Consider the following 27961-nt stretch of genomic DNA (forward strand, 5'->3'; position numbering starts at 1 on the left):
TCTTTGTAAATCAAATGAATAACCACTATCTCAAATTTAAATAATAACCTAAATATCCAGGTTTTTAATCTAAAAAGCTAGCCTTGATGGTGTTTATTTTTAAATTTCCAAGAGACATAGTTCTAGTGAAACTAAAATTATCAAATATGAATCATAGCTGATAAAAAACAGGCCTGAATTGACGTAAAAAGCATACCACTGAAACTATCAACAGACACATATTTGTTGGAGATATTCGATTAAAAAAAAGACAGAAAAAGAGATTAAATTCTTTGAAAATTGACAGCTTTAATCTTAATAAGGGAGCAATCGCGCATTCATTGGATTCCCACATCAGCATCGACCTTTTTTTTTTTTTTTTATCTCTTTTTGCAAACACGAATATAGAATTGGATAAACATTTCCTGCGGAACAGAAATATCACTGTTTACCAACAAAAGGAATTTATGTATTTGATTTCCCAAACGATATTTAAACTTCCATTTCTTTCCAGTCGCGTCACTCAGAACTTCCTCAGTCGCGCATAATCAGCCATAACAAAAAGTGCTTATTGATGCTGCGGCTGTATTATTTAAGCCTTTCTATTTTATACAGAGAAAAATAAATAGCGTTATCGGGTTGTGGGTTTGGTTCCTGAGGACCCTTTGACGTCACATATCAGTAGCAAGGAAAATAATCCTTCCAATCTGTATCGTCTCAGGGCGTCAGGGGCTCTGAGTCACGGTTTGCGAGGTTTCCCGTGACTTTGTGACGCGCGACTCGGAGTTTCGCGGCAAAAGTTTCGCCGCCAGCTGCGCGCTGCTGACGTCATCACGTGAGGTCAGTGAAACGACTCTGCCGTCACACAGCTAGTGCGGCTACTTCGCGGCTGACTGCTGGAAGAAGCGCATCTCGCTTCTTCATTTCCACTTCATCTTAGTTTCGGTGCGAGTTCCGTGGTCCAGATTTCCTTCTCCTGGGGTTCTAAAAAGATATGCGTGTTTGTTAGTAAGTACTTCTTTCTATCGAATTTTCTTTAAAAATATTAGGGTAGAATCATTGAAGTAATTTTAGTTAAAATACAGAAAATTTAATTTAAACGTATGGAACCATATTTTAATGATTAGTTTTATATAACATTAGTTGCGCTTGTTCTTACTGTTTCACTATATCTTATATTTCTCTTATATAATTTTTTTATTTTTATATTTCTCTTATTATACTGGTGTTTTATAAATTTATAAAGTTTTGAACAATTTGTGAAGGAATCCTATTTATAAATAATAAAAATATGTTATAAACGATATATTCCGCCTGTTTAAGATTCGTAGATTTTGAAGTATCTTTAAAGGAAGAATTTTTTTTATCTTTCTTATTTTTATGGTTTAAAACTAATGTCATTTTCATATATTTACGAACTGTTTATGAATGGAATTTTTTCAAATGGCGCTGAAAAAACGAAGAGCCAGTTGTTAGCTTTGATTGGAAGATTTTCAGTTTCTGTTTCTGAGCTTTAATTAAAACCTTTTAAGAAAGAACACATTTTAAAAAAATAATTTAGAAAATTAGATAATATTATTATCTATTCTAGAAACAGAGTAAAATGTAATTTATTTTGTATTTCTTGATATTTTATAACAAATGTATTAAGACAGAGAAAGCAACGCAACAGATCGAAATGTTTCTTAGCATTTCAACTTCTACATGAAAAGGATTTTACAAAAGCGGTTTAATTCGAAACTTTTCAAATATTTTCGATAAACAACTGCTTTTTTAGGCATTTTTTTAATTACATAGTTTAAATCATCTACACCCTTATGATTTGTTTGTTTTTAAACCCTTATCTCAAATTTCACTTTTGCGTCAATGTTTGACAAAAAGCTCATTGCTCTTTCCTGACTTAGCAATTTTTTACCATTAGTTTGAATAATTTTCGTTCGAATTTTAAAATAATTAGTGCATTGATTTTGAAAAGAACTTGAGATTATCTTTATTTCTTTTCTTGTTTAGTTTTTGATCATTCATTAATTTTAGTGTTTCCATGTATATATGAATTGTATGTTGAACCATGAGAATGGTTCAAAGAGAATAAGACTTAGTTTTTCAAATATAAAAAAAAAACTTTTATTTATATTTCCAATCTTCCTTTTTAATTTTATTAAAGAATATTTTTTCAATAAATTTATCAAAGACTTAATTTTTTAAACATGATATTGAAAAAAATTTTTATAATATTTTATTCATCTTAACTCTGAAATAATTCATGCGGGAACTAAGTGACACTACTATCAACAATTATTCTTCATGTTATTTGTCATTTTCTCATCTCATAATAACATTTTCAGAAAAATAGCTTTTAATTTTATTCTAATAGGCATTTATTTTCATTGACTTTTGTGATATTATGTTGAAAATTCTAATAGACTTTTCAAGACAAAATTGTTGTCTCTATAATAGTTTCCTGGTCAATTTTATTTGTCCTTTTACGAGGAAACATTTCGAATACTTTTTGTTTGAATTCTCCGAATTCGAAGAACCACTGCACGATCCTTTTTATGGTTAGAATCAGCTGAACATTCAGTGTCATGTGTTTCATAAATTTTTAAACCAGTTTATTGAAGCTAAAATGAATAAATATAAAAATCCAAGTTTGATATTATCTATGGGGTACTTTGATAATATTTTTGACTACATAATATGATTGTTTGATATTCATTAAAATAAATACATTATTAAAATCTTCTACTGTCAGTAATTGTTGTATGATTTATCTTTTATAAATAAACATGAATTCTTAGAATTCTTAAGAATTCTTAGAATACATTTTTTTGCATTTAAACATTAGATTTTTTAAAAAAACTTGAGATTCGAAAAGAAATTTGAATGAAAGAAAATCTGGATGATGAATCTTGAATGAATTCAGATGAATCTGAATCTTCCCATCAGAATTTTAATAATTATAAAATAATCTTCTCCTAGTTGTATTAAAATTTTTTAAAAAATTGCATGTAAAACAACTTACCATATGGTTCAGAGCTTTCGTTTCTTTTGTGATAGGTGCATTAAAGAAACAATAAAACTGATATTATTCTTTCATACAACCCAAATTTCTTTAAGGAAGAAAGACCCAACCCTATTATTAGAAAAACTGAAACAATTACGAATGCGTCTTTGATATAACTAATTGGAAAAATGTTTATAAATAGCCTGTAGAAACAAAGATGTCGTCAGTGTTTGAAGGATTCATCAAAGAGCACTACAAACTCTTATAAACAATTTAATGCATTTATTCTTCGGTATGGGAGTTTTAATTCTCAAAAAATGAATGAATTTCTTTCTGTTATTTCACTTCAAAACTAAGAACGAAAAAGCTATTCTTAATTTGTTTCACCCACAATTTCAGATTTTTCCGTGAATGTTTCGAGACATTCGAGAATTTCGTCATTGCTTGTTTTTGTCATATTCAAAAAGTGTTGTTATTTCTTTTTTTAAATTTCTATATGCACTAAATATTAATTTCAAAGAAATAAAAACTGAACAGATAAATTATTATACATTACTGTTAAAAATAATTATCGTCGATGAAAGAAAGATTTAATCGTATGAAACAAAAATGAATCAGTCTTTCGTATTTGTATACATGGTAACATAATATTTATTTTACCTGAAGTGTTTGGAATGAAGATGGGTTTAATTTATTACTTAAATATAATGAATTGAATCTTGCTCAGAAAATTTCACCTGCACCATTTGTATATTTTATTACTTAATGCAATTTGTTATGTAGGGATTTTTTAAAATTAAATGATGCTATATGATGTTTCTTTTATAAAGTGAGGAATTCCGTAAATTTTGGAGTTCCTCTCATTGTACCATTTTCGTAAAATTTTGAATAATTTGTAAACATAATACATTTAATCGTGGTTTTACATGGTTTTACATGGACAATACATGGTTTTTAAAATCGGACATTTGCAAAATCGATAGTATTTTTCGTCTATTTTCAGACGAACACTTTTTAAATCTTTGTGATGCAACCTGTCTAGACAATAACGGTAGAACTGTCTCTTGGAAAATTCTGACTTCCAATATTTTCTATTCATTTCATGATAGTAACGCCTTGAGCATCGTAATATTATGAAATGTTGATTCTACATCCATAAGATTCCTGTCTACCATCAGAACTCTAGTAGAAAAGCAGAAGACGAGCTTTTGCATAAGACCAAAACTTTTCGAACTTTTCTTTATTTTCTCCAGCTCTCTTTAGAAATCTAAACGAGGTGGTATAGAGAATTCCTAAAATTCCCTGAACCCAAGACTCAACGGTTAGAGATCTCCCACGGGGGAAATATCTTGAGATGAAAATGGGAGGATGGGTGGGGAATTCTTAACTTTTCTCTTCACTTCCTGTAGGGTCGAAATTCTCCCGGGCTTGAATTCTTTATTTAGGTGTAATATAATAATGCCTCAGGTCTAATGTCCCGGAATATGCTTTCGTTCGAAGCTTTTGTTTCTTTATGCGCTTACTGGTTGACGTTGAAACTCAAGCTTTGTCTCACTCTCTCTCTTTTTTATTCTGTTCAAAAATGTAATATAAAACTTTCAACTTTACGTTTCTGGAAGATTTCGTTTTTGGTGTCTACCCTCGAGATAACGGTAGTCTTGTTCCACCTTCGATAAATTGGGGGAGTTTTCTTCTTTAGTTCACCAAACTTGATGAATAGCTTTAGAAAGTTTATGAAAATATGTTAAATGGACCTCACTTTAGAAAAATTTGCTTTCACTGATTTAATCTTAACATTGGATGAAGGGATAATAAAGCAGCATGCGTTTATTGGCATTTTTGCGGTTTTTCCTTTCTTTTGCCTTTTTAAGATAGATTATTTTTGCCTAAAAAATAGATTTACGAATGTATTTTACCTGCCATTGTTTAGCAAATTAACTTATGTATTCAGATGTCATACTAGTTCTAGTCTTTTCTCAAATTATGAAAATGTATTTTTAATCAAACATTATGCATTTTTATTCAAGCTTTATAATGAAAGACAATAAAGATAATAGATAATGCGCATTTCATGAAAGATGTTTATGGAAGGAAATTATAAACGTAATGATTTTATCGTTTGTTTTGAAAAGCATTATCGAATATTATTTTGGAGAAGTAAAATATTGCTTCTGTAGAATAACTTACTTTTGCTTTTTATTCCATGAGTTTATAATTAGAAAATTTTCTTTGATCTTGAATTTAAATAATAATAGTAAGCTTCAGTTTCTTAAAAAACGTCAAAGTGAGCTTTTTCGGACGTAATTTTTTTTCCTTTAAAAAATTAACCTCAACTAATGAATTTTTTCAGTGATTAAAAGGTTTAATTTTAATTTCAATAAGAATTTATTTTTATTTCCCTTTTTCTGTTAAAACTGTTTTGAACTGTTAACATTTTAATCTTATGTTCATGATGAAGATGTACACAATATAATTTTATTTGATAGCTGACATCCATACAATTAAAGGCAAAGAAAAGTATATAAAGTCAGGAAAAGTAATTGGGAACAAGGAGTAATTTGAAACATACACTACAATACCTACAATGAGGCTTTACCGAGTTGAGAAACATGAGTTTTCTTTAAGACACTCTGCAGGAAACCAAAAACATTTTTCCGCTTTTTTCAATAATATTTTCTAACATGTTTTTTTTCCTTCTTTAGTAGCGACTTCTGCTTTAGTAAGTGAAACCAAATTTTTCATATATGCCATTAGTCGCTTCCTATATCGGTTATAAGCAAGGTAAGTGACTAAGTTATATATTTCTGGGATCTGTAGTAGTTACGAGTAAAATCCAGTTTTGAGAAACTTCTGTGAAACAGGTAAGTGTTCTCATTTATCCTGACAGTTTTGATCGTAGGATAAATGGGAACAAATTTTTAAAGTTAAAAAAAATCTGTATCTCGCATGCATTTGAAATACTTTATTATATTATTCTAAGTGATATCTAGGTAAGCGGTGCATTTCGTCTAACCATTAATATTTTTGTCGGTCAAATAAACAACTGACTCTATAAAAAAAAACTCTACCATGTAATTTACATATCAATTATTTTTCACGTGTGAAAATTGATTGTTAATAATGGTTTGACGTCAAATATGGAGGAAAGCAAGCAAACGTGATACTGATAGAGAAATTTGAAGATGATGATTTTGATTCTTTTCAACAAGAAACGGAGGTTGGGAAGATTGAAGAAATAATTTCTCTTGAATAGTTAGTCGTTGATTTTTTTAACAGATATGCATATTTTGATCGACTACGTTGAAGATGTCAGAAAGATTATCCATTATTCACATGTCTAAAAGATTGATGGTATTGACAGTAACGAAATGGATGCGATAGGTTTGAAGAACACTAATTTGACTAAATCAAAATATGTTTTGGTGATTAATGACAGTCTACGATTTCTGAGTCAAATAAAAGTTGTATTGTTCAAATTCCATTGTTAAAATAGATTATTTTATGATAGTGTAAATGTCAGGAATACCTGAGTTGCATAGGAAATTGAATCTTCTTCTTAAAGCAGGTGCTCTACTTTCAACTTCTAAATTGAACTTTTAGATATCACTCATTTTAAAGTGCATTTAAAGTCTTAAATGTATCGTGCAGTTCAGTCATTTCCATTTTTATTATGTTTCATTTCCTGGCGAAATTGGAAACAGAATGAGTGTTAATTATTCGAAATTGAAAGTTGAAAAAGTATATATTTTTTTACTGCAAATTAGTAAAAAAAATTGGAACAGTTGAGAAAAGGTAATAAAAAAATTCTGAGGTAATATGGAGTAAATTCTCATCGTTTCAAATATATTCTCTTCGAATTTGTTCGTTACTATGATCAGAAACCAAAACACTTGTGATTGAAAATTAAGAAATCAAACAAGAAATAAATGACCCCATTGATATGGGTTATTGGGCTCGCATTCGTGTCATTAAGAAAGTTCCTGTAGCTGAGATTAGTTAATTAATAAATTGTTTTTTTAAAAAATAGTTGTTTAATCAGACCTTCCGAACAAGATTATATACTCGCTACAATTGTAGGCCTTTTTATGATTACATACGACCTTTTGAAAGGGAAAAAAATGATAACATTTGCAAAATTCGTTCCCGATTACTCTAACTGACCTTATGTCATATTTGGAACTCAGTATTTATCTGGAAAGAAATCACTATTCACTGTAATTTTTCATATCCTTTTTATGCTACTTCATCCAATATTTCTCCTATTAAGTGCCAGTACATCATCCCCAGTTTTCACATCACCTAATAAATAGCTCGATAATCTTGTTAAAGAACCATTTCCTAGATGGTTCTTTGAGTGGTCTTTTCGTATCTTCTTTCTACGCTTAATAACTCATTAAGAAAGTAAAAAGAAGTCGCATAGGTTTTGACTACATGAAATTACTCTGCATCATGCAAAATAAAAATCATGAATGCGTGTGTGGTGAAATATTTTCGAAAAGATCGTTTGGATTTAAAATGATTTTCTTGGACATAAATTTAAATGTAATTTTCTGTATATTAACAAATTATATTGAAATGAAATATTTTCGAAAAGATCGTTTGGATTTAAAATGATTTTCTTGGACATAAATTCGAATGTAATTTTCTGTATATTAACAAATTATGCTGAAATGTTATTTTTATTATGATAATTGCTTGAAAGTTAAAGTTATTAATTATATTTATCATTATTAACTTTTTTGTAATTTTTTCTTAGTAAGAATAATAAAAACCTTTCTTCGGCCGAATGGAAATCACAAGTTAAAAAATTTTAAAAAAAGCTAATGAAACTAAATTTGTTGTTGAGTCAATGGGTCAAAAAATATTTTTAAAGACGGAATATAAATATTTCATATTATAGATTGTAAAGTTATGCGATAAATGATAATTACCAAGAAACAGCTCGAATATTTTATGATCAGATACGCCATCTTTCTCAGATTAAACTCATTTATTTAAAATGTGCTTCTTTTATATTTGGCTGTTAAGGAAATTACTTTGAAATATTAAGCACTGAAATATTTAATTACTATTATGATTTTACATACATTTTAAATGCAAATTTGCGCAATTTTATGTTTATTCATATAAACTCAATTCAGTACAATGCGAGTGTTTATGGTAATAAAGAGAAATGAAATTTTCTGGTAATTTCTTCATTGTGTTGCAATATTTCACATATAATTCACATTTTGTTGATCCCTGTCATCAGTTTTGATCGATAACGCCCAAACTATTAATTATATGTAAATCCGTAAGACATACATCACAAATTTACTTGAAATATCACGATGCTGAAGAATTTTGAAATGACTTTTATTGAAATTCGTTTTAAAATCGCATTATTGTGAAATTTTAAATATACTATATACAAAAAAAATCAATCAGTCATGTATACAAAAAGAAAAAAAGTGAGAAAGAAACTATTAGTAGATTGTTTATTGTTGTTCGAGGCCGCATGTAACAGCTAGCTGATTGAAAAAAACCGAGTCGGGAAAAATAAATAATTACAGCCTGTGCAAATTTTCGCCTTTTTTATTATTCTTTCTTTTATCTAAATTCATTAAAATTAAAGGAGTGAAAGTTTCTTAAGAAATACGAAATGATTGTGTACCTTTTCATAAGAAAGAAAGCAAAGATTAAAGAATTAAAAACATAATAATTTTTTCTAATTTTGATATGGTAGCAAACTGGATTGAATCTGAAAAGGTCTAGTTTAAATTAAACACTTAGACTGTGGTGAAAAATAAGTACTGCGCATTTTTATTTACTGTTTTTTAATTATTTTTTTATTTTTTCAAAAGGCATTGTGCTCTATTCCTTCTTTCTTTTTTTGCATAATTATTAGCATAACTGCAAATAAATTAATGACTTATAAGTTACCATTAATGAAATGGTAATTCTGCTAGATTATGTTTGCGCAATTCAATGATTCTGTAATAAAAATTATTTGTAACGTATTTCTAATGTATTTTGGATTTTGCTAAGTCGACGAATATAGTAAAGTATTTAGCCTTTGAGTTCCAATTATCAATCTAATTGCTCTCGATATTAAAAATAGTGTTGAAAACACATATACAATAAATTCTACTTTGAAACAATACTTTTTGATAATGAAATTTTTAAAGGTATCTAGTTAAAGTTCATCTCCTTCATCATTATAATATTCTGTATATTTACTTTTTCTATGTATTGTACATGTAAACTAAAATTTTTTTTCTTAATAAATACTCCCACGTATATCCTTTCAACTGACAGGGAATCCTAGAGATTCCAAGTTCGGGGATATTCTGTGGCGAAAGAAAGAAAGAAGTACAAGAATGACTAATTAAAGCATTTAAAAATATTTTTAATGATAGTAAAAAAAGCGAGCAATTATTTTTGATACGCAATTTTTTTTAATGTATCACTAAGTTGTTAAAACTTGTTAAGAGGAAATCTTTACTTGGAAATTTTATTCTAATATTTTAAAGCTGAATCGTTTTCATGTTGTTGTTGTTTTCTATAAAACAGCAGATAAAAAGAAAGAAAAGTTTTAGAAGTCCCTAGAAACACGTTTTGCCTGTGTTGATAATGTATTTTAAGATGCTATCTTTTCCTTACCAACAATTGGACGTTAAGATTCAATTGTAAATGCTGATAAGCAACAACGCGTGTGCAGGTTTTTTTTCCTTTTTTTTTTTTTTTTCTTCTTTTTTTTTTTTGTCGAAAGTGAAATTGTTTTTCTTTTTAGTATAAACAAAATTATCTTGATTGAGGCTTTACAACTGTGAAAAACTAAAAGTTTTAAATGTTGCTTTTCGTTCTTACAAAATTTAGGGTGTATGACGAGCAGTAAATTTTTCTCACTCATCTTTAAAAATTCTTACAGACTTTTCCTTTTAAAATTTTTAACAAATGTTTTTAAACTGTATTTCAAGGAAATTTAGGTTAGTTTTTTTTATTTAATGGAGTTTAATTTTCCCTATAACATATTCAAATTTGTATGGATGTCATCCTTAACATTTTGTAATCCATTGAACCAAATGTATTTTTTCCGATTGAAATTTAATTTAATTTTCCTTTTTTATTTTATTTCCTCGATTTTTTGTGTAGATGTAATTCAAATTAAAACAATAAAGATTTAATGAAATAATCAAGAAACTAACTGAACCGCACCTTATTATTTTTTTTTCGACGACTGTTAAGCATCAATGAATTGGAATTCAATTAACTACTAAGCATTTCTTATGAAATAATTTTATCTGCTGAACTGCATTTTTTTATTAATGCACTTGCATACCACTTCAATAATTTTATTTACATTCAGGATACCGGGGATTAAAATATTTTTAGTAAAAGCTTCATAGTTTATCAAAATTAATCCATTCAAGCATTATTCATGAAATACTTGTTTCCCCCCCCCCTTTTTTTTGGACTGTTCTAAGTATTCTGTGGAAATTCCTTTCAAGATTTTTTTTAATCATCTGAAGCAATTTTTCTTGGGTTTTTTTTTCATCAAATTCCTGGAATTGCAAATCATTAACAACCAAGAATAACTGATATTATTAAAGTTTGTGTCTTCGTTTCTCTTCTTTCTTGTATTTTTAAGTCTTCTTGTTTAGCATTGTAATAAATGAATATTATCCTGTCATAAACGATATTTTCATATATTAAGATTTCAGAAAGTACGGATATTTTCAAACTTTAGTTTAGTATCTTGTATTTCTTTGTTGAATTCAGTCTTTAATATAAATCTAATATGTTTTAAAATCTTTTGAAAAATTTCACGATGTACAGTGGGATAGTTAGATAGTGTAAGGGTTCTGGCAGGTGCTTCGAGAAGGGTGCTTAAAAATATGTATTTAGCATAATACTTATTACAAAAGTACTTAAGATATTTAATTATTCTTTATAATATTGTTATTCAATTTAATAATAATAGTAAAATTTAATGTACTACATATATATATATATAATGCATCAAATCGGGCCCACCTAAGACTATAGGTCCTTGGCATTTTGCCAGTCTGGCCACCTTGTTGTTACGCTATTGCGAATGCACATTAATTTACACTCTTAACTGTAATATGATACTATCGAAGGAGACTTAAGCTAAAACCTGAAATTCAAAACTTAACGTAATATTGACCAGAAAGTCTTAAATTGAAAATCCAGATGTTTTTCTCGGAACTTATCTATATCTACCAAGGAATTTTCATTCAGAAAATCCAGGTAAAAATTCCTTAATCCTCCATGTGATATTGTGGATTAAAAAACAACAACAGTGAAATTAAATGAGAAATGTGTCATTCTTTACTGAGATGATAAAATGATTATGTCTGTGGTGGATGAAATCAATAAGAGTAGTTTTCTGGGTTTTTTTTTTAATACTTCTCTTGAAGATATCTACAGAATTACTGATAACCGTTCTGAGGGTATTGAAAAGATAAAAGGCAAGTAGTCCCTTTAAGTGATAAACTGTTGACTAAATTTTTAACAACCGTCTAATTAGCAAAGCCGATTTCAGATTCTCATTTTAAAAGATTTAATCATGTAATAGCTCAAATTCTTCCTAAAAATTCCTCATCACTCACTGAATTCCTCGCCGCTCACTCATTATCTTAAGCTTTTATTCCAAGAATGCATTAAATATTAAGCTGTCTTCATTGCACGCAGGACAAATACTTTCTTTGAATGAAGGAGAAATCCGAAGATAATAAATATTGCAAAGCAATTAATGAAGATAAGATTATAATTAAATTGATCTAAATCCATTATAATTATAATTCTTTAATGATTTCTTTGAAAGGATAGAAAGTTTGGCAGATAAAATCTTTGATGTTTTAGGCTATTAAATTGTGTTAGCAAAGGACAAATATCTAAGCTTTTATTGTACCTTAAATGACCAAGAAGAAACTTTTTTTCTCTTTGTAGAAATAGAATGTTAGAAACATCAGATCGAAAAAAGGTTTTAGATTTCATGTCGTTGTTAAAAAGGCTTTGAATGGGGTTCGTATAGTTGAATACAGCATATTTTTTTTTTTATGGGTTGATCGAATGTTGCAATCTCATAAACAAAAAATAATACATTTAGATGATGCTTGCGTCAGATGGCCAGCATCAGCTACTATCTTATTGGGTTACCATTGTTATTATAGAACAAGAGAGACAACTTCTTCTAGATTATTGACGATTGAAAGAAGTTGCGCAAGCCTGATAAGACAAGGTTTCTATTTTCGCAATTCTTGACTGAGAATTTGTGTAAACTGCGTCAACCAATATATTTTTAACTTAGAACAGTTATTCTCTATTAACATGGCTGCAATGTGTTGTATATAATATATTTCTGGTGCTTGCTGCACTGATAAATTGGTGATATATTTCTGGTGCTTGCTGCACTGAATTCCTCTGAATTTTTAGCACAATTGTTGATTAAGCATGAATATTCATGTATAACAGCATGTCTTAAATCAAGTGGTAATTTTTTGTTACAATTAGACAAACAAATAAACCTAAGGCACGAGTTGCAGATTTTCTGGTACTGTACCAAACTGAGTTATCTTATGTCAATTCAATTGAATATCATTGAATGAGTAACATTGTAGATTTTGTTTGTCATAATAACTCTCTATTTCGATGTTGCGCTATAGAGTTTTAGGAGTAATTGAAGTTAGTTTTGAAGTTGTAGTTTGGAACTTTTGTTTGTAAAGAGGAGTTGAATAAGATGATTTGGAAAAGTCCTGCTCTTACCTAATAGCCTGGATTTACAAATGCTGTACTGATACAGAATGAACTGCTAAGTCCTCCTTTCTATTTTTTATTATGTTGAATTTATCCAGAAACTTAAACTTTTTAAAAGTGAGAAAAGAGATAGCCTGCTATTATCAAATTTGACGATTGAAATGTCTGCATTTTTTATTATATGTATGATCTACAATGAAGACTTTACTACGACTAAAAAATGAAGTTATGGCTCTTCATCATTGTATCGAAATAAAGATCTGTAGTTTGCAGATAATATAGAAAGCTTGATAAATTGTTTATAATGCATAATATAATAATAATTACCATTATATAATCCTAAAATGAACCAAACTAAAATATAAAATAATATAAAATATAATAAAATAATAAATAAAATAATAAAAAAAATAAATATAAAAAAAAACTAAATAACCTTCTACGTAAAAGAAAATTATAGATCTGAATTTATCACAAGTATTAGTTTCATGTACAATTTTCATGTATTCTTTGTTTAAGATGTTTTATTAATTTTGATAGATAGCATTGCATTTTTATGTTATTTCTGATTTTTCCATATACCATTTTTGAAAATGCAACTTCAGGAAAACATCCTCAGATTTTTGTTTTCAGAACCTGTTCTCTCTAGTCATTTCCTTCCACTATAATTAAAAATACAAAGACTTATTCCTTCTGTTCATCTGTTTCTCTTTCTTTACTAAAACCTTTAGAAATGCATCTAGAGGGAAACATTCTGCTAACTTGCTTCTCATGATAAACCAAGCATGCTTCAACTATTCAACAACTCAACGATATTTAACGACTAACACCTTGACCTGTTTTGTATAGTTGGTTGATTACAGTGAAGGACATTTAAAACAATAAAATTGAAATTTCATATCATTTTAAAATCGTGACATCTTGACATAACACTTTTTTTATCTTACATCTCTGAAGTAAATGATCCTAGTATTAATCATGATAATGTCATCATCTAATAAAAAGTATAATTTAATATTTCAATCACAAATTTAAGTTGTTTTAATGCTTTTCACAATAAAAAGTTTTCTATAAAGGCTGTATTTTAGTGTTGAGAGATTCACATTCAACAATTTTGCAACAATTTCTAGAAAACTTTCGTAAATAAACAAAATTATACTCATAAATTTTCTTAAAATTTTCTTTCTGTTCCTAAATACAGTAATTGTCAAGTTATGCTTTATGCATTTCCTGAAAAATTATGCGTGCATAATATCTGAACACTATTTTTATGATTTTCATAAATGTATTAACACCAAAAATTACACAAATGTTTGATGCATTTATTGACATTTTTTTTAAATAAGTCTAATTACATCTTAAGTCATATTCTCAAAACTTATTCTTCTTTTGTTGAAAATTAACTAATTTAATTCTGCGACGCATTTTTATTTACTTTTAAGTTTTGAAAACCTTCTTTTTAAAATTTTACCACTATCTTTAGTAAGATGTTCGAAGTATTTCATTTATTGACTGCTTGGCTAATTTTAAAAACTAATGGCCTCTCTTATCATTATTATTGTGAATTTTTTTCTGTAAATATTTATAAAAACATATGTTCATTAAATTTTGAAAATCTATTAGTATGGGACAAATGTAACTTGTCTTAACGTTTCTAAGCTTATGAAAGAAAGATTTTCATATTTTTGTGCATACTTGAAGATTTCTTTTTATAGAGGTAGCATTCAGCAGAAAATCGCGAAATTCTTTTGTATGGAATTCGTGATATTTCATCATTGTTCTTAAAATGAACAATGAAGCGCTAAAAGCAAACAAACAACGTTATCGTGTTACATATTTAGCTAAGTGAGTCAAGAAACTTAGAATAATAGAACGTTACAGATAATAACGTGAGAGATCGAACACAGTTAGCCATTCCGTTACTTTCCACAAGTGCAAAACAAACTTTTTCCGGTATAAATCAATGATAGATACGCATAATCGCATTGTGCGTCAGCTTAGAAGGTCATAAAACACAGAAGAAAAGCTTTTAGAGCTGCTCATTCGGTTTATTTCGGTTTTCAGTAAAATAATATATTAAAAAACAGTTGCTAAGGACTTGATATGCTTCGCCAATGAAAAAATTTTTTTGAAACCCCGGTATGTATGAGTTTGTGAATTACATATGTTAACATTGGTTCTTTCAATTTAAAATGTCTTTGCTTTTATTTTCATAATTGTCGAAAATTTTTAACGACAGAAAAATGCTGAAATCCAGAAATTTTTTTCCAACTCTTAGTGGAAAAAAAACTTCTAAAATTGACTAATTTTAGAAATTTTTTTTAGTATTTTAGATAAATAATATTTTTGTAAGAAAATTAAAAACAAAAAAAATTTTAAACTATATTAATACAAATAGTTAATAATTTTAATTCATCTACTTCATTTCTTTCTTATTTGTAATAAATGTAAAAAGATTTTTCTGATATGAATTTTGCACTATTTAATTATAACTTATTACATCGTCTCGTTATTTTTGAATGGTAGAAAACTAAATTTATTATTCGTTTTGAATTATTATTTAAAACACTAGTAATTTTAAATTATTTTCGCTTTAAAATTTTATGCTTAGACATTTATTTACAGTTTTATTTATAATCCTGTTTATTACTTTTTTTTTTACTTCTATCGTGAGATATTCCAAAACTAATTTAAATTTCGTTTTACTTTTTATTCAGTTATGTTTGTCTGCAATTTTCACTGTGATTACTTACCATTTTTTACAGTTTCATATTCCTAATCTGTTTATATTTTTCACCTATTTTTCTTCACTTTCCTTCTATTAAGAAATTTCTCAACTTTATATTTCAAAACATCTTTTTCCTACCTACATCTTTTGTAAATTTACTGATGCCATTACTACATCATTTCCTCACAAATATCGGTGAGAAATGTTTTCCCTCAAATATATTCCAAAAGTTAGCGAAGCTTAAAAACACATCATAAACCTAGACCGGATTTAAGATGTTTATTACTTAGCACCATTTGCACTCACTTGCCTTTTAATACATGAAACTAAACGAATTCGGAAAGTTTTGACTACATTTTCGCAGATTGCGGTCTTCTGGCAGAACATTAAATATAATGTGTGTCCTAAATCTCAATAATCTTTGTAGAAACAGAGTTCTTCGTAATTAATTCTTAGACAAAATCTTTTACGAAGATTTTGAAAAATCATCGCCATATTGTTTAACTTGAATAGTTTATAAAAGCTCTGAGTTAATTGAAAACTTGGCATCCGCCAGATGTTTTTTCGAAGAACAAATGATTTTGGGTGAAGAATTGTTTGCAAGGTTTTAAGATGATGTAAAAAGTTTTCCGGTAATTTTGTGCCCATTTAAAGCATTCTTCTATTATTTTCTCATCGTTTAATCTCCCTGTGATTTAAATTATTCTCGGGTTTCTTTCTTTTTACCTTTGAAAGGCGAAAGATTCAGCTGCCTAGCAAAGAGGCTAGGCAGCTGTATCGCTGAAAAATTCTGTGAACTTTGCTATTTATCACTTTGTTATTATTCTGGAATTTTATTTTATTTTTACTTGCTTCGTCATTGTCAAAGGAATCTGGGATAGAAAAATGGCCGCGAATTTATGGGACCTCGTTTATTTATTATTCTGCTATTACTCTCGAATTTTTAACAAGGGCAGTCATTGTTAGGTGACTCTAAGTAGTAGACTTTTTAGAGCTTTTTGGATCCACCATAAGCTCATAAGCCTATTTGAACTCATTTAAATCGCTCTATACATTTTCCATTATTACGAACATAATCATGTAGTATAAGTTGCTTTATTGAATACATTAGTTAGCGAATCAAGTAAAAATTCAAACAATTCAAATGGGTAAAATATTCTTTAGTAGAATATTTTTTTTTTTTTAAATTGGTGGTCTTGTTAGTTAATTTTTACTTTCTTGAAGATAATTGATCTTTCTCTTCAACATGTTTACAATTATGAATTTTTTTCAGAGTTACAGTTGATATTTTTAAAAATTTTCTTTTTGCTTTAATTTTGTAAAACTTAACTCATTTCTTACATACAAAAAACATAATTTGTTCATAAATGCTTTTGTGATATCCCTTATTGCTTTTTAGTAAATATTTTTGAGATAGTAAATCTGAATGAAAAATTTGCCAGTATTTGAAAGACCCAATTTGTTTGTTAACTTAAATAGGACCTTATTATTCAAAATCATTAAAAACTTTTATAAGAGACATCCAAAAATTAATGTATTGTCGCAACACTTTTGAAGTACACTTGAATTGCTCTGTGTAGTTGAAAAGTATTTTTTGTTTTGTATTTTTTTTTCAACATGATAAAGTAATGTTCCTCTCTAATCAAGAGATTCTTATTTCCTTTATAATGTGTCTTTCTTCCATGGGAAAGTTTTTATCTGATGCATCATTTTCATAGATAAGAGCCTTATGCAAAATAAAATTAAACGTACGTGTTAAATATCGTAAAAATATAAACAGAGTCGCGTAAGCATTTTCTTTCAGCTCGATGCTGTCGAAAGGCATTTTATTTATTTACACATTTAAGAAGAACTGGTTGCTTGTTTTAAAAATTGAAGCTTCTTAGAGCTGTAAATTACAAACTCTCAAACAATTTTCGAACCAAATCAATTAATATAAAAAAACAGCAAAATTGATAAGTTTACTTTCAGATTTTTATATTTCATTCTGAAATTTGAAAATTATTTCATATAATGAAATAAGGTTGTTATGGCATTAATTTTTGTTCCTTATATATCTGCTGCTCTGATGACGATCGGAAGTGATCATTTTATATGTAAATTTTTGTTGTCTTTTCAAACTTAAGCTGATTGTGTATATAAAAATACGACGATTAATATACCTGACAAAATGTTGGAGAATTAGAAAATATAAAAAGAAGTCACTATAGAATAATTTTGAATATCTCCTGTAGAACGGTTTTCCCCTTTTAAAAATGAATATCTTGCAAAAACTGAAACTGGAAATTTGAAGATGGCAATACCATCTTTTCTATTATATATTATTATTGTAGATTGTTGAAAATGTCAATTTAACTTCCTTTTTTTGTTGTTGTTGTTGTGCCCCTAGCTGCAACCTTTTCATCTTAGAGAGAAAAAAGAAATGCAAGTTTCATTTTGCACATCGCATAATAAACCTTTGAACAAGAATATTGATTCAAGAATCTGCGAAAAAAATATTTTTTTTTCTTTTAGCTACAATATCTAATACCCTTCTGGTTAATATCTTAATTTTGATATTTTGAGTTTTTTACGTCAGATATAATGATTTCATGTTTTAGTTTTTAAAGAGGTAAAATTTCGGCTAAAAATTGAAGTGTTTTATTTATTTATTTATTTTACGTGTTTTCTGTTACAAAAGTAAAACTTTTTGTTTATTATATAGAAATTCTCTGAGCATTCTCAGAAATCTTTAAAAGAATTGCTCATTTTTAAAATTAAATTAAGCGCTTTTTAGTTACATTTTTCTGGAATGCTCTGATAAAAAAATTTCACTAGAAAAAAAATTTCCTAGGTGATAGAACTAATCTAAAGAAATGGATTTGTGTTTTCTTTCCTTGTACAACTTTGCAATCACTGTTTTCTTCGGCATTTTATATGTTGTGAATTCTTTCTTTCCATTCGTGTTTTTGAGCTAAAAATAACTCAATTTGCTCAATAGACAGTCAGGGTCATCAGGAAACTTTCATGATCAAAACGAAATCGTTGTGTAAAGTTGCGGGGGTGGGTGATATGAAAATGAGAAATTTTTTGACGAAGGGTATCGTGCTTTATTTTTGATGTATATTATTTTTACCATGAATAATTCATCTCACGTACATTTTCTCTGGAATATTATGTTAACGTTCTGTTTGAGGGCTTGTTCTCCCTATGTATCTACTTTAATCACAAAAGTGCATTTATTAAGTTAGGTCCCAAAACGAAAGCTTTAATGTATGCTTTGAATGAACATGCAGTCTGTCCTGGTTTTATTTTATAAAATCCCATTTGAGTGATTCACCCCTCTCTAATATTTATTAATCTGCAGTTTCTACAATATGGGTCAAGGATTAACCTGGAATTTAATCGAAGTTTAGCATTAAATAAATACTTCATTACTTCACGTTATTGAAGAAATACTTCATTCAAAAAATATTGAACTTCTTTAAGGAATGGTATGGAAATTAGAGTCTTTATGAAGGTACGATGGGGTCAAGGATTCGACTGTGCTTTTAATCGAAATTTTTATTGTTGAAATATACCTATAATATGCTTATTAAGCTTTAAATTAACTTTAGGGAATCTAGTTTTACAAATGCTGAAGCTCAATGGAATTATATTATGAAGTGCATTGTCTAGTAATGAATGAATATATATATATATATATATATATATATATATATATATATATATATATATATATATATATATATATATATATATATATATATATATATATATATATAATCAAATTGGATATGTGGGCTAACAACCTAACTGTTAAGATTTAAAGAAAAGAGGTTTGATAATTTCTGTTGTTATGCCAAGCTAACTGAGAATATTAATGGTTTTCTTTAATAAATTCGTAAATTTCTGGAAGTACTTGTGTTTTTAATATAATTACATTGTAATTAATAGTCACTTTGGTAAGCGTCAGTGAGTAAAAAGCTTGTAAACTTTTCCACGTTATTATAAATTTGCATATATTCACTAATAAAACTAATATATTAAGCATTCTCTTTTGTCTTTTTCATTTTTAATAGAAGTATGAAAAAATATTGTCCTTTAATGTTTTGTGAAAATTTGCACCTTTTGTTACTGCCGTCATGATTCAAAAATATCTAAATAATGCTATAATATTCAAATATGTAATTCATATAATTAGAAAATATTAAGTATCCATAAATGGGATTCTCCCAATAAGAAATATACGATTTAAATTTGTTTTGGTTGCATTTTATTTCCAGCTATGGGAAACTCAAAGCTAAAATGTAAAAAAAAAAAAAAAAAAAAAAAAAAAAAAACTCGTTTATTTGACTTTATATGCAAGACTTCATATAACTTTATATTTTTAAATTTGAGAAAAAATTCAATTTTTGTGTTTCGAGTTTACTAACACTATTAAATCATCTTAAATAAGAATAATTTTTCGATGTAACTTACAATACAAATTATTATGAGACTTATATGAAAAATTATCCTTACGATCTTAAACTCTATTATTAATTACTTACTATGTTAATGAATTAGATTACGTTATTGGAAACACTATAATCTTCTGTTATAAGTTAACAGTCTTCTGCTAAGCACTATCAAATCATCTTAAACACGAAAAATTTTTCGATGTATTTAAAAATATAAATTATGATGAGACTTATATGATGAAAAATTATTCTTACGTTCTTAAATTCTGCTGCTAATTACTTACTATATTATTGAATTAGGTTGCGTTATTGGAAACACTGTAATCTACTGTTATAAGTAGATTACAGTGCTAAATAATTACAAAGTAGAATATGTTATTGGAAATAATGTAATCTCCTCTTAAAAGTTCACAAGCTTCTTTGATTGAAACCTCAGGATATAAGATAAGGTCAAATGAATTAACAAGAAACGCGGACTCAAATTACAGTAGCATCTTCGAATCTATCTACACTTTCCTCAATATCAGAAAGGCCAAATGACGTTTTATATCCAATGTTAAAAAAAAAAAATTCTTAATTTCTGCGATTCCGTATTGTAATCATTAAGGGCATTTTTTTTTCAAATGTTGAAAGCCGAATCGTGTAAACCATTTGAGTTCCAAATATAGAAATGTTAAAACTATTTGATTACAGAAATGCGAAATCTCATTCAGTATTTCTGATTCATATAATCATTGCACTAATTTTGCAGATAATTTAATGCTGAATTTAGTTCAAAATTAAAATAAAAACTGCAATAATTTGTTCCATATCTTTAACATGTTAGTTCCTATTTTTAAATTAACATTACATCAACTTTTTATTGAATTAACAAGTGTCATAAATTTAAAAAAAGCTAAAAAAATATAATTGTATAAAAATAGCGAAGATCAAAATAATATGCGTTTTGCAAATATAATTATTTACATTATTATTTACAATAATCATCATTTCAGTAATATGTACACTGTTGAAACATCACCAATTTGATAAATACTATTTGTAGGTACAAAGAAATGAAACTAATTTTGAAAAATGAATAGAATTTAAGCAATTTAGTTGTAAATTTGGAATCGTTCTTTTTCCTAGTCATTCACAAATTTTTGTGTCAGAAAATGCAGTTTCAGAATTATCAAAAAATATGCTACATTGAAATGCGAAATACTTTTAAAAATAAATATTTATTAACATTGAAAGCTTAATTTGGTATTTTTTTTCTACGTAAATATTTTTATCTGTTGCTTTTTTTTTTTTTGAATTTTGAACTTCGATATTCAAGTTGAAAACCGAAATTAAATATGGCATAAAACCTTTAGACATTATTTCACAAGTAACAATAAATAAATAATCTACATTTATTAAAAAGCAAATATTTATATCAGGAATCTTTCTGACCGTTAAAACCAAGGAAGAATAAATAATGGGACAAAGTACTGATCAAAATGAAGAACAATTGTAATAAATAAAATTTTCTGAAAATATACTGGAGTAGTGACAAATAACACATATATAAAAATCTAATGTTGAAAAGAGAAAAAAAAATACTTCATCAATGAAAAGCAGACGCCATTAGACACATAAGAAATAGAATCATATAGAAAAAGACAACCGAAAAACAAAAATGAAGCTTCAGATTCCATTTTTCCAGATATCTTTTATGAACAAAATGGAGAGAAATTAAAAAAAAGTATTAGATGTTATTCTATTAAATTACCCTAGGACTGTCATTTTAAGTACTGTATGTATGGGTAAAAAAGAGTTATTTATTTTCAGCGTCTAAATGGTCTTTTGCATTAGATGATGTTTACTCTAATCCCCTTTAAAAATACAATATTCCATCAATGTAAAAATAGATAATACCAAGATGATCTGCCTCTATAATGGAAAATGTAATGTGTTTTCCTTTCAACTGTTAAGAAGACTTTATTTTAAAAAAACATTGCGTGCACAGGGTAAGGGAAATCTTCTGAAATATAATCATGCTAGATGATACTTATCGTTTCAAAACATTTTTTTTTTAAAGGTTATATGTGCTTACCTTTTTTATTGAGCCGTTTCCTGAAAATTCGAAATAAAAACGGTTTGCTTAGATTATTAATGTTGGGAATCTATTTCCGGTTTCATAACTTTCTCTTTCCAGGTCATGTCCCTGGGACGACAAAACAAGAACACCTGTTGTGTAAATAATATCGATTGTTATTCTTTTCCATTGTCTCGGTGTTTTGATGGATATTTTGTTATGTTTCTTTTGGTTTCCAATTTGTGTATGATGTAAAAAGTAAAGTTTTATTTTATTATAAATTATATGAACGTTTAATTTATCTAGGATTATAACAAAAAGGCGAGAATGGTAATTTTATTAACAATAAAGAAAAGAATCAAATGATAGTATTAAAATTTAACCGCTGTGATACGGGTAATATTCAAATAGTTTTTTTTTTTTTGACATTTCAGTTCCTTAAAATTATAGTAGTTATTGATAATATGAAATTTGTTTGCACTTTCACAGAATGAATGTTCTCAGATTTGCTTACTTTAATAAAAATTCATATGAAAACGTTTTTAGAAATATATGATAAGATCATATTTAGGAGGTTATCTATTTATCAAAGTTCTGATTTTTTTTCTATTTCTGTTTTAAATAATATTAAGATAAGCAATTTTATTAACTTTCATGACTGTATGAAAAACAAAACTTCTAATGATCGTTGTTATTCATTTAAAATATAACTTGAAAATACTAAATATTTTTATTAAATATTAGAATGACTGATAATGATTTTAAACAGCGTGTTTAGTGTATGAAAATAAATTAGAAAACAGCTAGAATTTCGTACATTTCATATTAAGTTTTTCTAGCTAAAGCATTTGTCAAATCTTTTCATTCTTTATTTTGAGAATTTGAATATACCTCAGAATCTATTTGATGTTTAACATGCTCATACAGTAAAAAAATTACTGTGATAAATAATGTTCAGAGTCGAAAAAATAGTAACATTAAGAAGAAACGGTGTAAAAAATGCATATTAAAATTATATCATCGACTGAAAAATCAAGTGATCTACAGTTTTATAGACAATCTCATCAAATAGAAACTTTAAAACTATTATTATTCATAGTATTTGGCCCATTTTTTTTCATATGTATTGCGCAAAATAAGGAATCGCGTGCAAACATTTATACAAGAAACCAATCATTGCATATGGTTTGCGTGTCTCTCTTATCATTTTGTTATTTGATTCTGGAATATTAACTTTTACATAGAACCATTAAAAGGTTTGTTCAGTTTCCTATTATACATCAAATGAAATATCGCAAATAATATCTTAAAAAATGATCCATTATATCTAACCTTATTTACTTCATCTTAAATCTTTAGTCTTAAGGTTTCAAATATCCATTATTCATTTTCTTCTGAATGTCTCTAAAAAAAGTCACGCACAATTCCATTAAGTATCTACCTTTCTATTCAATGTTTTTTATCGCTTTCCTTTCTGATACTTGAACATTTCGAATGTTTTTTCGATTTTCCTGACTCAGAATATTCTTTATTCCCATCATTTCGCGCCTTCGTAACCCTGAAAAAAAAAGGTCATTGAAGCAGAAAAGTAGCCACATAAGTAGATTTGTCTCGGTGCGTCTGTTCACTTGTAGAAAATACCGCCATTTTCGTGACCACTTATATTTGACTCAATAGACTTCCGGGACTGGTAATGGTACCTTTCTATATTCTTTGCTCCATTCGAAGGCCATATTTACTTAGTATTTTCATTTTCTTTGGTTATATTATATTTATATATATATATTATATTATACAAAGTTATATTATATTTGTACTCTGCGCTTCTTAAAGTTAATAATAGTACCCTTTTTCGCGCAATCTTCTTTAAGAAGTAAATAATTTAAACATGTAAATAATTAGGTATAATTAATAATTATATAATTAATATAGTTAGGTATAATTATATAATTAGGTATAATTAATAATTAACAATTAAAAAATTTGCGAATACTTGCACAGAAAGATAGATTCAAAGGAAGCAAATAATCTGAATTTTCAGAGTTTTTCTTTTCTTTATATTTTAAATGTAAACAGCCTTTATTATCTCTGGCATCTTTATTTATTTTAGTGGGGGGAAAATTCTACTGAAAATAACCTCAAAAGTTATTTTTTTATATAACTTTTTATTCTGCGTTTCTAAAAATAAATAATAATAATTTTCTCATGCAATCCACTTTTAAGAAGTAAATTATTGAAACATGTAACTAATAAGTATTCGAAAAATTTAAGAATACTTTCACAAAAAGATTGATTCAAAGGAAGCAAATAATCTGAATTTTCAGAGTTTTTCTTTTCTTTATATTTTAAATGTAAACAGCCTTTATTATGTCTGGCATCTTTATTTATTTTAGTGGTGGGAAAATTCTACTGAAAATAACCTCAAAAGTTATTTTTTATATAACTTTTTATTCTGCGTTTCTAAAAATAAATAATAATAATTTTCTCATGCAATCCACTTTTAAGAAGTAAATTATTGAAACATGTAACTAATAAGTATTCGAAAAATTTAAGAATACTTTCACAAAAAGATTGATTCAAGGTTGAGCAAATATCCTAAATTTTCAGGTCCTTTCTTTTCTTTTGTTATTTAAACGGCCTTTATTCTCTCTGGGATCTCTATTTATTTTAGAGGGAAAAAAGATTTTTCCGCTAAAAGTAACTTTTAAAAGTAAATTTTTATTCTGCTTTTTTTTAAATAAATAAATAATAATTTTCTCATGCAATCCACTTTTAAAAAGTAAATTATTGAAACATGTGATTAATTAGGTTATTATTTTGTAGGTTAGGTTATTATTTTATATTGTTCACATTTCCCTTTAGAAATATACCTCAAAGTTTATTTATTTATATAAATTTTATTCTGCTCTTGTTTAATTTAAAAATAAAAGTTTTCTCATACAATCCGTTTCAAGGAGTAAATACTTTAAACTTGCGAGTAATTTTGTTATTCTTTTGCATTGCATGCAATTGAAAAAATTATGAATACTTGTATAAAAAGTTTAATTCAAATGTGAGCAAAAAATTTTCAGGTTTTTTTTTTCCTTGTTTTTTTTAACTAAACAATTTTTACTTACTTTGTTTCCGCGAAATAGGGTAAATTCACGTGTATATGTTAAAAAAAATAACAATAAATTAAATTGGCAGCATTTGTGAATTTAATTTTTAGACATCAAATGAAACTCTTTGTGTAAGCTCTTATATTAATAAAATATTAATGTTTTATATAAAATAATAATTTATAAATTACGTAATATATTGGTAAGATTATTCCAAATTCAGCTAAATACGTGCTTTAAGGATTATTTTTAATATTTTTCGTACAAAAATGAGTGAATTTTTATATTCAGTTATAGAATTTATTAAAGGAGATAATTCAAGAACCCCATAAAAATTCTTTAAAATAATGAAATCTAACATACATGTTGACAAAACAAATAATAAAAAGGCTTGCCTTTCGAAATCAATTTGTAAGGCATAAGGAACAATACATTTGAACAGATGCATAGAAGTGAAACAAGTTTGGGAAAGTGCAAGTGGACAGCTCTTACGAAATTCTTTATGAAAATAGATAACAGTCTCCATAGAAACTGACAGCCTTTCTTGCTTATTGCTTGTGGACAAAAAGAGTTTTTCTTGTAAAATTTATGAAAGAAAATGGTTCTGAATATTTAATGCTTACATAAAATGAATAAATACAGATAGAATTTTTATCTGTATTTCAATCTATCTTTATAGAAACCAGCATGAAATTCTGCTAAAGAAAATGTATGATAAAAATACCAGATATCCGATTTTAAAAAGTTATGCTTAGTTGTTGCGGGAGCAAAGACTTCATGTACTGCTCGCGCCATCTATGATTCAAAGCAGTAACTAATTCAGATTCCTTAAAATATCATCTTGGAATTTTCGATTCTGCCATTATATTTATTGATGGTATTGCATAATAAAATACATATATGCTCTGAAATTGTATATTTATAATCATTTGGAATTTATAAAATAATAAAAAGAGATTAAACTATTCAAATTATTACATTCGGGATAATTACTAAGAAATTATGAAAGTGCGACGTTTTTATTTTTTAGTCTTAGTAGCGGTTCTATACTATACTATTAAGATATTTTTTTAGAAATTAATTAAGAATTAAGATTTTTTTATATAAAAGGTGATTAATTCTCATAATATCCTAATTTTTTAACAACTTTAAAATGATGTTATAAATCGTTTGGTTATATTTTTAATAACCAAATTTATTAACTGAGTAACTTTTTAATTTATTAAATTATTAACTGTGTGCAGTTTTAAAGTTATCTTTTCTTTATTCAATATATTGAAATTTTTGACAATAATTGAGAATTTATTTTATCTTCTTATTTAAGGATTTTTTTTTTTTTTTTTATTCAGCCAGTTCAAAATTCCTTTTTTTATATTTCTTCTTATAAAAGCTGTTTTTAAAAATTCAATTTTTTCCTTTTTTTTTTTTTTTTTTTTTTTTTCTTCCTTAGGATGTTTGGCTAAATGTATGTCATGTGTTATAACAATTTGGCAACATTTTTCTCTTATTTTTAGGTTTCAAATAATAAACATCTGAAAAAGAGAGCCTCCATTTCAGTGATAAAAAAAAGTGGGCAGATTGTGATACTCGCTTTTGAAGTTGCATTGCCAGAAAATTCAGATTATTTACATAGATCGCCAGTACTATAGTTAGAACTCAATTTGCTGTTGTTTAATAATGTAGATTTCTTCTTACAGGTTTGGAGGTGGGCTCGGGAGACAAAAGTGTATCCAGTGTAGCACATGGGAAGACATCAACGCGGAAATAATTCCAAATCTTGTTCTGCTATGGACATCGACCCTCGTCCTTCTTGGAATAATTTATGCCCTAGTTATATCGAAGCTCATCGTAACAAACTCATGGAAGAAGAATCCAACGGCCCAGTGATTGGCTCTCCTCCACCTGCAGGTCCTCCCAGAGTCTCGTGGGACGGAAACTACCCTGATGATGTGCCAAAGCATAAATCGCAAAAGTCATCAAAAGATCAAGAAGCCATTGATGCAGCCGACTTGTCAAACCGCGTGCAGGATATTCGACTTCAACCACCGCAACCTATCATCATTTGCGAAACCGTCGAAGACGTGAAGACGGTCCTGAATGAAAGCGGATCCGCAAGCTCTGTATCCCTGGCTGTACCACCTGTGGATATCTCAAATGAAAAGAAACGGCCACCCTTGTCTGCTCCTTATTAAATGTCTTATCTTGGTGTTGTGTTTGGAAATTCCACAATGGCAGTTTGCGAATCGAAGCGCACTGCTAATTTTTGAATGTATGAAGCCATTTTATCATGACTAGGTGTCTATGATAGAGCTTATGTAAAGTTGACCGTTTTTAAGTTTTTACTCTCGTCAGCGAATTGCGAGGAGGGGATTGTGTATGTGTCGATGTTCTTCATGTGCAGTCTCCATGATGAGTGTGTCTTTCCTAGTGTACATTTATGCCGTTTCGGCGAACTAAACATTATTTATGTCTTTGGTTAACTATTCATTTTATGCATGAGGCCCTGTACTATAAGGGTGCTTTTAAAATCAACCTAAGTCATGGGATAGTTAACGGCATTTATTTCTTGTATATTATGTCTAGATGTAATGTTGTAGTCTCTTAAGTTGTAGATTTCAAATTGGATCTGTGTAGCACAATGTTTTGTAGTGTTTGTGGATGTTTTAAATATTGATGTGTTCCCTTTGTGAGAAAAATTATCTTGTTTTCATTGATGTAACTTAATAAATTAAAGCTCTATCATATCTTTATTTTGTATCATTCGGCATTTCACATTAAAATGACATTCATTAAATTATTTCAACTTTGTTTTCAGTGCAATAAAGTGTGTTTCCCCAATTAAAAGAATTTTTGTTATTTGAATTCATGCAAAATTTTAACAATTCATAA

General features: G+C 27.6%; 1 protein-coding gene across 2 annotated transcripts; it reads left to right on the plus strand.

Moving 5' to 3' along the window:
• The first annotated feature begins 835 nt into the window (after positions 1-835).
• LOC129959063 (uncharacterized) lies at positions 836-27822 on the plus strand. 2 transcript variants are annotated; one of them, XM_056071857.1, is made up of 2 exons: positions 836-987; positions 26770-27822. In XM_056071857.1, exon 2 carries the CDS (start codon positions 26815-26817, stop codon positions 27262-27264), a length of 450 nt encoding a protein of 149 aa, XP_055927832.1. In that variant the 5' UTR covers positions 836-987; positions 26770-26814; the 3' UTR covers positions 27265-27822. The 2 variants fall into 2 exon arrangements, with proteins under 2 accessions (XP_055927832.1, XP_055927833.1); XM_056071858.1 differs by lacking the exon at positions 836-987 and adding an exon at positions 14747-14884.
• The last annotated feature ends 139 nt before the right edge of the window (positions 27823-27961 follow it).

This window comes from Argiope bruennichi, chromosome X1 (assembly GCF_947563725.1).
Source record: "Argiope bruennichi chromosome X1, qqArgBrue1.1, whole genome shotgun sequence".
Taxonomy (NCBI): domain Eukaryota; kingdom Metazoa; phylum Arthropoda; class Arachnida; order Araneae; family Araneidae; genus Argiope; species Argiope bruennichi.